The sequence below is a fragment of the Rosa chinensis genome, chromosome 4 (assembly GCF_002994745.2).
Source record: "Rosa chinensis cultivar Old Blush chromosome 4, RchiOBHm-V2, whole genome shotgun sequence".
NCBI classification, from domain to species: Eukaryota; Viridiplantae; Streptophyta; class Magnoliopsida; order Rosales; family Rosaceae; genus Rosa; species Rosa chinensis.
Window position 1 is genome coordinate 52,981,958 of NC_037091.1, and position 8,091 is coordinate 52,990,048.

The 8,091-nt window shown below is 36.8% G+C and overlaps 2 protein-coding genes across 4 annotated transcripts; both read right to left on the reverse strand.

Moving 5' to 3' along the window:
* Positions 1–1,393: 1,393 nt before the first annotated feature.
* LOC112199537 (histone-lysine N-methyltransferase ASHR2) lies at positions 1,394–1,975 on the reverse strand. Its single transcript, XM_024340541.1, has one exon. The coding sequence runs from the start codon at positions 1,973–1,975 to the stop codon at positions 1,394–1,396; it is 582 nt and encodes a 193-aa protein (XP_024196309.1).
* A 654-nt stretch (positions 1,976–2,629) lies between these two features.
* On the reverse strand, positions 2,630–6,066 carry LOC112198225. Of its 3 annotated transcripts, none has more exons than XM_024339309.2 (4): positions 5,931–6,066; positions 4,685–5,064; positions 4,135–4,170; positions 2,630–2,861 (listed from the first exon to the last, which is right to left on the reverse strand). In XM_024339309.2, the coding sequence occupies exons 2-4, from the start codon at positions 5,055–5,057 to the stop codon at positions 2,812–2,814; spliced, it is 459 nt and encodes a 152-aa protein (XP_024195077.1). In that variant the 5' UTR covers positions 5,058–5,064; positions 5,931–6,066; the 3' UTR covers positions 2,630–2,811. The 3 variants fall into 3 exon arrangements, with proteins under 3 accessions (XP_024195077.1, XP_024195078.1, XP_040373617.1); XM_024339310.2 differs by lacking the exon at positions 5,931–6,066 and adding an exon at positions 5,342–5,474; XM_040517683.1 differs by lacking the exon at positions 5,931–6,066 and adding an exon at positions 5,160–5,303.
* Between the last annotated feature and the right edge of the window lie 2,025 nt (positions 6,067–8,091).

Genomic DNA, 8,091 nt, shown 5'->3' on the forward strand with positions numbered 1-8,091 from the left:
TACTAAAACTTTCAAAATTAAAAACATCTTCATTTTTCACTAATTATTGATCCCTAATAAACTTGTTATTTGGGGGCAATAATATGATTATTGGGGGGCAATAATATGGTTACTGGGTATTATTAGAGGGGCAATAAATTTAGACGCCGGTATCTAAATTCAGGTGAACGGTATCCACATTCTGGTCACCGGTCGCAGGAGTCCGCGGCCGGCCACAGGTCACCGGAGTCCGGCAAGGTCTCCGATGACTTCTCTCTCTGAGTGACAAAGAAGGAGAGGGCAAAAATAAATAAAAATGAATAAAAAAATAATTAATTGGGTATTAGGGAAATGATCACTTAGAGTGTTTGGGTAAATGAGCGATCTCTTAGAGTGTTTGGGTAAGTGGGTAATTTTTATCCTAAAATTGTGTGAATGGTCATTATCCCTTATAACTAACCTAATGTAGGGAAGATGGCGCACTTTTTTTTGGGTCTGAAATTCATCTATTGATAGCCAAGAGGCAAAAAGCATACAACCAAATACACAAAACAACAAAAGTTCCAATGTCCATGACAAAAGAAGCCAAGACACAATAGGTATAAATCCTAGTATTATGGAGGACCAGGAAGTCCAGGAAGACCATCACTAGTGAGAACCAATTGCATGGAGGTTGGAGGACCATTAGTCCAATACAAAGTGCACAACCTCATTTTGGCTAGCTTGGCTGCTGCATCAGCTGCACGGTCAGCTTCTCTTGAGATCCAAGACCAAGAAACGTGATGGAACTCATTTTTCAATCGGTGAAAATCTCGAAGCAAAGGATAGATTCTCCAATTGCCTCTCTCAATCTTCATATTAAGGGCATTAATTACCTCTTGGCTGTCACGCACATTCCACATGAACGTTCAAAAGATGAAGCCTTGATGCCTCTGTAAGTCCTTGTACAACAGCAGCAGCTTCAGCTTCAATGGAGGAGTTATAATAGCCAAATAACTGCAACCCACTTGAATCATGTTAGTTTGCATAGAAGAAACAACACATGAAATTAGAAATGATGTAGATTTGGGGCAATGACGTACAGACAATAATTTTAGGACATTAGATACTTTTGCATATATTCCATTAGTAGTACCAAAATGGCCATATCTCAAGTTCATATTAGCTTTGAACAATCCGTCATAGGAGCCTCTCAAAACACAAAAAATGAATATTTCACTGATAAATGAGTTTAAATCAGCTTCGTCCAAAGCTGTCAGAGAGTGCAATTCACAATTAAGATCAAAATCATTCAGTTGATTTTACAGCGGATGCATTTAAATAAGATCATATAACTGAATCGGACTTGCAATAAAGCAGCTAAAATAGATGCCAATACAGAAACAAGATATGTCCACTAATCTCCTCATCTTTCTTAAGGCTTCCAGACACATTGCATTCCATAGCATCCGAAGGAGTTCCGAGTTCCATCATCTTCCAGGGGCAAAGGGACTAGCGTTCCCCAGCAATTGGTTCTACTACACATAAATCTCACAAAGAAATAGGCATGTGGAAAATCAGCTTCTCCTTGATCTTCTACTTCTATGGCACTCCCAGCTTCTGATTCCGATTCTCCTTCCATTTCCTGGTCTTGGTCCTCATCCATAATCTCAGCCGAACCACCTTGCTCATCCTCATTGTCAGACCAATTCGCCTCAACCTTGCACCGATCACATTGACATACAAACCCATAGTCCTCAGCCAGAGTCCTCTGCCGGCTCGAATAAGCCTGGTTAACATGAAAGTAGCTCAGGTAAATCTCCCTCCCCTCCGGAACATCGTGAATCATCCTCACAATAATCTCTATGCTGCCTTCATCAACATAATCAAATCGGCACGCATGGGGGAGACAATCATGGTTGAAAAACGAGGGCTTGCGATAAATTCCATAGTCTCTGCTCGATCTCAGACCAAATTCCGAAGGGGCTCCATCAATCCAATTAGGATAAGAGAGCATACTTGGAGCGGTGAGGACTTGAGGAGACAGAATAACTAATTGAATAGAATCGATACAATCCTGAAGCTGGAGAATATTGATTAATTTGTGTTGGACTGTTGGTAGACATATGAAAAGAAACCAGTATGTTACGTAGAAGGAGGATCCTTCCATGCACATTGGGCCTGCTAATCGGGTTTGACCCAAATATGTTAGAAGCGTAACTAGAAGGTTCAAGCTTCGGAATTGAACTCAACCGGTCTAACCCACAACAAATCAATCATTCTGAAGAAACAGAATATGCCGGACAGAGGCATAACGAATGCAGCGGAAACCTGCCACCTAATGATGTTTTTGCTTTCTTCAACTAAGGACATGCGTTACAGAAATCAGGAATACGATGAATCATTTTTGTCATCCATTGAAACCATTGTTGAGAACGTTCCATGAGTTTTAGAGTAGGGATAATAATGTAGTTGAATCATCTTGGTTTGCGTAGAAAACAATGTAGATTGGGGCAATTAGAAGAACAGTATCTAAGCAAATCCCCAAAAAAAAGAAACACATCACCACCACAACAGTATCCAGTAAATTGGCCTCATCAAAAACCTCAGTTTTCTTGTAAAAACAAAAGAGTGCCACTACTATTTTGAAAAACAGCACCAACATAGCGAATACTGAACCCCAGAAACATATAAAATAATAAAGGGTCAAGATGACAAATATTTCAAGAGCCTGAATTGTTTCTATAAGTATTTAATCCCAACATAGCGGACATATATATACAATAAGGATTGATAGACAATAAGAAGGTACTGATAAGTCTGGAAGTCCTTCATAGTTAGTTTTATAGATTGTCACTCAAGCAAAGCACCACTGTCAGTAGACTTGCCAACCGGGGTTGAAGCTGCAAGGAAATTCACATTGAATCAGAAAGGCAAAAACATATCACTTTAATATAAGGGCAACCACAGCTACAAACAAAAATGAAAAATAAAGCTTGAGAACTTTTTCATGGCAATCAACTTCGTTTCTAAGCTCACTTCATCCAGTCAACCTCGCACCATTTCCTTCTCATTCAATCATGCTTAGAATTTTTTTGTTTTAAGGATTCCTAAATATTTTTTGTCTACTCTCTAGAGTTCAATGACAGTCTATCAACTACAATCACTGTAAGTCCCATCCAGTGAAGGGATCTTACCACTTGAAAAACATAGACATCAGCTAAAAGAGCATCTGAAGGAAACTAGAGGGCCACTTAGAGAGCAAGACATATTCGATCAACATGATGAATAGTGAATCTCAGCGTCATAGACAATAAAAAAGGGTCAAGACGACATTTTAAGAGCCTCAGCAGGTAATCTCATGATAGTCACATTATATAATAAAGGTTGATAAACAATAATAAGGTTTCAATAAGTCTGGAAGTATAGACTGCTAGTTGCCAACTGGGTTCATGCTGCAAGGAAATTCACAGAAAATCTAAAAGAATGGCAAAAACAAATTACTAGATTTTAAGGGAAACATATATACGCACATACAAAGTCCCTGCCTCGTTGAATCCAACATCAAAAGGGGGAAAAAGAAGTCATTTTAATCTAATCTCATTAAAATGCATTCTCAACTTCTTTTAAAATACAATACAAGACCATTCTCAAATCATATACGGGCGAAAATCGAAGAGACACTCTCAAAACATACCTTGTTAGTCATTTAACCACAGACAAAGTAGAGGCCAAAAGCAGTTTTCTACCAGAAAGGAAAGAGCGTACATTACACAAAACCTTACATCCACTGAAGAAAGTTGAAGTTGGTACAGCGCAATTTGTCTTTTTAAAAAAAAAAAAAGATTCATGCTCAGAGTTAACCTCTTTGGCAGAGATTCCACCATTAAGAGTAGAATATATTGTAGTCTAATTCCAAAGCTAAAATGCTCTCAAAGTTTCTTTCAGCTAGTATTTCAGAGCGGAGCACCAACAAAAAAGAAATTTAAAAAGAAACTACCATACATGAAAAATCTTAAATCAGTTCAATTCCCAAATGATCAAGGGAACCCATGGTTTGAACATATTAAATGGCTGAAACCAAAGGAACAGATCACAACCCCACAAGAACCGAACAATACTAAGGCCAAACCACAAAAGCAATTCACTCAACTACAAAGGAAAGGGCAACCTCACCTGTTAAGTTGGAGTTGGTGTTGCGACTTTGGCGATCTACAAGAAGAAATTTGGAGGGTTAATCTCAAGCAAGCAAAAAGCATTCACCTTATTTTTCAGCCAGCCAGCACATGAAAGCAGTATATCAGTACAGTATACAATATAACAGATAAAAGAGAACTCTTGAATCAGTTCGGTTCCCAAATGACTCATCATATTAAAGGGCTAAAATAAATGACAACAAAACATTTTTGAAACGTGAGTAACTTGACAAGAGTGTCATAATAATAGTAAAAAACAATTTTAGTTTGGGAAAAGGGGCCCTAAACACCAAAAAAAAAAAAAAAAAAAACGAATGACTCTTCTAAAGTTAAAATGCATTCCCATTGTCATCCAAGCCAGCCAACATGTCAGAGCAATATATCAATAAACACTCTAGAATCAATTCATAATGATCAAGTCGGCTATAATAGAAAAAAGTACAGTGTGAAACATAATCGAGTCGTTTAACTACACCATATCAAATTTATTACCAAAGAAAGGAAAGGTTAAACATTATATATTATCTCACCTTCTATGTAAGAAATAAGGGAGCAATCCTTACGCACTCTATCTGCCATAAACTCATATTCCTCAGCATCTATATCAAAAAAGGCAATACATTCTTGTACAGTCACCGGAAGAGGATACATCTCTTGATCAGGCCCAAGCCCCAGAAGGCGCTCTTTGTTCATAGCAGCCAAATAATTCTCGGACATAAAGAATTTCGATTCTGAATCATAAAAACTAGTATCACCAGTTTCCTCGGACGAGGACGTGTTCGATTTCTCCTCCTTTTTCAATTTCTCCTTTCTCTTCGATTTCGCGTGCTGGCGGGCTTTGCTCTTCGCTTTCGCACCGGGAGGAAGGGGGTTCTTTTCGAGCAGAGCAGTAGTCTTCATCATCGGACCCCTGACCCAATTTTTCAAAAAGATAATATTATCTATTGTCGCAAAACCCTAATTAGAAATTCAATGATAACCATATCATAAGAGATATATACATACACATGAAACTGTGATACTGAATATCCGGAAGCTAAGAATTTATCATCAGATTGCAGGTTCATAAGAAAAAACAAAAAATTCTAGATCTACAGAATCATAATCGAAAGCGGAAAGAAACCAAAAATACACATGGAAGAAGAAATAGATATAAGTTGAAAGGGATATAGAAAACAGATACATACTTGGACTTGGCGCGATGAGGACCGAGGAAGAAGAATTAGAATTTGATTTTTTTTTTTTTTTTTGAGGAAAGAATTAGAATTTGATTCGGGAGTGAGATTTGAGCAGAATGATTAGTACGGGACAGGTTTTTTTTTTTTTTTTTTTTTTTTTGAGAAGAATGTAGGAATTGCATTTATAAAATTGCTTAGAGCAACTCCAACAGATTCCCTATATTTTGATTTTTCTCTACTTTAGAGAAAAATAAGCCTCTTATTATCTCTATTTTAGGGAAAGTGAGGAGAGAGAAAACCAAATTAACTATATTTACAGCAAACTCCAAAATTTTAAAGAAGAATATGGAGATTTTATAGATTACTGTAAACTAGGGAATCTGTTGGAGTTGGAGAAGAAAAATATGCTAAATGTTTGACTTTTGCTTCTCTATAATACAAAAATTATAGGAAAGCTGTTGGAGTTGCTCTTAGATGAGTTTTTCTATTGGAACTTCTAAATTTACTCACTTGATTTCTATGCTTTTTACATCTCCTATCAAATTTTCAAATACTAAATTTAATCATAAATGCTTTTTGTATTATAACAGTAACATACTTGGACTTGGCGCGATGAGGAGGAAGAAGAATTAGAATTTGATTCGGGAGCGAGATCGGAAGACGAAAGATGGAAAGCAGAATGATTATTACGGGACAACCGACCTTATATTTGCTCGGTTTATTTTATTGTTTTTGATAAAAAAAGAAATTATAAACCAAACTTTCTAACAGCAACTCAAATTCCAACAGTTTTCTCATATTTTACCATTTTTAATTTTAAAAAAATATTTTTGCTCTAACAGATTTTATATACCTATTTCAATTTTAGAGATAATGATAATTGAGAATATAAAATTTCATAAATTTACAGCAATCACTAAAGTTATAGAGAATAAATAATATGTCAATAAGAAATCTATAAAGTATGGGATCTGTTACAGTTATAATACAAAAATTATAAAGAAGTTTTTGGAGTTGCTCCAAAGCAACCTCTCTCAAAAAGATTAAACTGAAAGACGGCGCCGGAGGAAAGGGGCAACTGAGAGACCCAAAAATAATGAGAAAGACTAGGTCAATAGTGGCCTAAAAAAGAAGCTGCAAGCCAAAAAGTCGAAAAAATGAGAACTTAACTAAAATTGGAAAGCAGGAAACAAAATCGCGAACTTAACTAAATATGCGCTGTCTGAAAACATTTTCTAAGTGGTAATATGTACATATAACTGTAGAGAAAAAATGTCCTCGCTTCTTGTCTCACTACGGCTTCACCAACACAATAGATGCACATGACAAAGATAACAACCGACCTTATATTTGTAATTTTATACCTTTTCTGGACAGCCAACCTTATATTTGTAATTTTGCTCCGTTTATTTTATTGTTTTTGATCAAGAAAGAAATTATAAACCAAACTTGCTAAGAGCAACTCCAATTCCAACCGTTTCTCATATTTTTTTTTTTATTTTAGAGAAAAAAATATTTTTGCTTTAATAGATTTTCTATATCTATCCCAATTTTAGATATAATGATAAAAGAGAAAATATTTTTACAGCAATCATTAAAGTTTTAGGGAATAATATGCAAATAAGGAATCTGTAAAGTATGGAATCTATTACAGTTGAAGATTTTGATTTTTGTTTTCCTATAATACAAAAATTATTTATTAAAAAAAAAATACAAAAATTATAGAGAACCTGTTCAAAAAGATTAAACTGAAAGGCGGCGCCGAAGGAAAGGGGCAACTGAGAGACCCAAAAAGAATGAGAAAGAGAAGGTCAGTAGTGACTGAGGCTGCAAGCCAAAAAGTTGGCTTCACGCTGAAAAAAAAGAGGAAAGTGACTGAGGAAACATTTTTAAAGGAGAATGATAAAAAATGACATTTTTTTTAGAAACATGTCAACTTATTATATTGATCATTGAAATTATACATGACGATTCATCTTGATGGGACTGTCAAAGGAGTCATTACATATGTAAGGGGCCTTGACCCAATGCCCAAATTTGAGCCAATATACTCCTACTTACTCCACCAAGAAGTTTTTATTGGGGCCGTGACCACTTACCCAATTTTAGCCCAAAAATTGTCCATTTACTCCACCAAGAGTTTTTTAACCCTATTTACCCAATCTAACAGTGTTTGACAGTATTACTCTCATTTTAATTAACAAATTACACTCATATCTCTCTCTCCTCCCCTCATCTCTCTCTCTCTCTCTCTCTCTCTCTCTCTCTCTCTCTCTCTCTCTCTCTCTCTCTCTCTCTAAGCCACCACGCCTACCACTCCACCGTCGATGTCGGCCTCCACCGCCGCCGCTCTGTCCCACCAGAGGATGACGCCATCCAACTCCACGATCCCAACCCCTCTGGGCTTCGCCGGTTTTGTTCGTCAGATGTCCGGGAAACTCTCCAAGCCGGAATTAGGTCTGGGCTTCGCCGGTTTTGTTTGTCAGATGTCCGGGAAGCTCCGAAGCTCCACTCCGGAATCGGGTCTGGGCTTCGCTTTCAGGTCTCGAACGACGTCAAAACTGTGGTCTATTGGGGGGCAATTGACAGATTATTGCCCCCAATAATTTCTTAACTGTGGTTAATTAATCACTGAAATTAGAGTTTTGATAAGTCTTATGTTGTTTTGAGTTTATTAAAGTACAATAATCTGTCAATGATAGAAACTGGTGATTTTTAGGGTGGTCTATTGGGAGGCAATAGACAGATTATTGCCCCGC

Bases quoted from the DNA above. Each gene is read 5' to 3' on its own strand.
- LOC112198225 (XM_040517683.1), bottom strand. From the start codon at position 5,221: ATGAACCTGCAATCTGATGATAAATTCTTAGCTTCCGGATATTCAGTA. The intron at 4,171-4,684 runs GTGAGATAATAT...TTCTTCTTGTAG, and splicing joins CCTTATTTCTTACATAGAAG to ATCGCCAAAGTCGCAACACC. The intron at 2,862-4,134 runs GTGAGGTTGCCC...ATTTCCTTGCAG, and splicing joins CACCAACTCCAACTTAACAG to CTTCAACCCCGGTTGGCAAG.
- LOC112199537 (XM_024340541.1), bottom strand. From the start codon at position 1,975: ATGCTCTCTTATCCTAATTGGATTGATGGAGCCCCTTCGGAATTTGGT.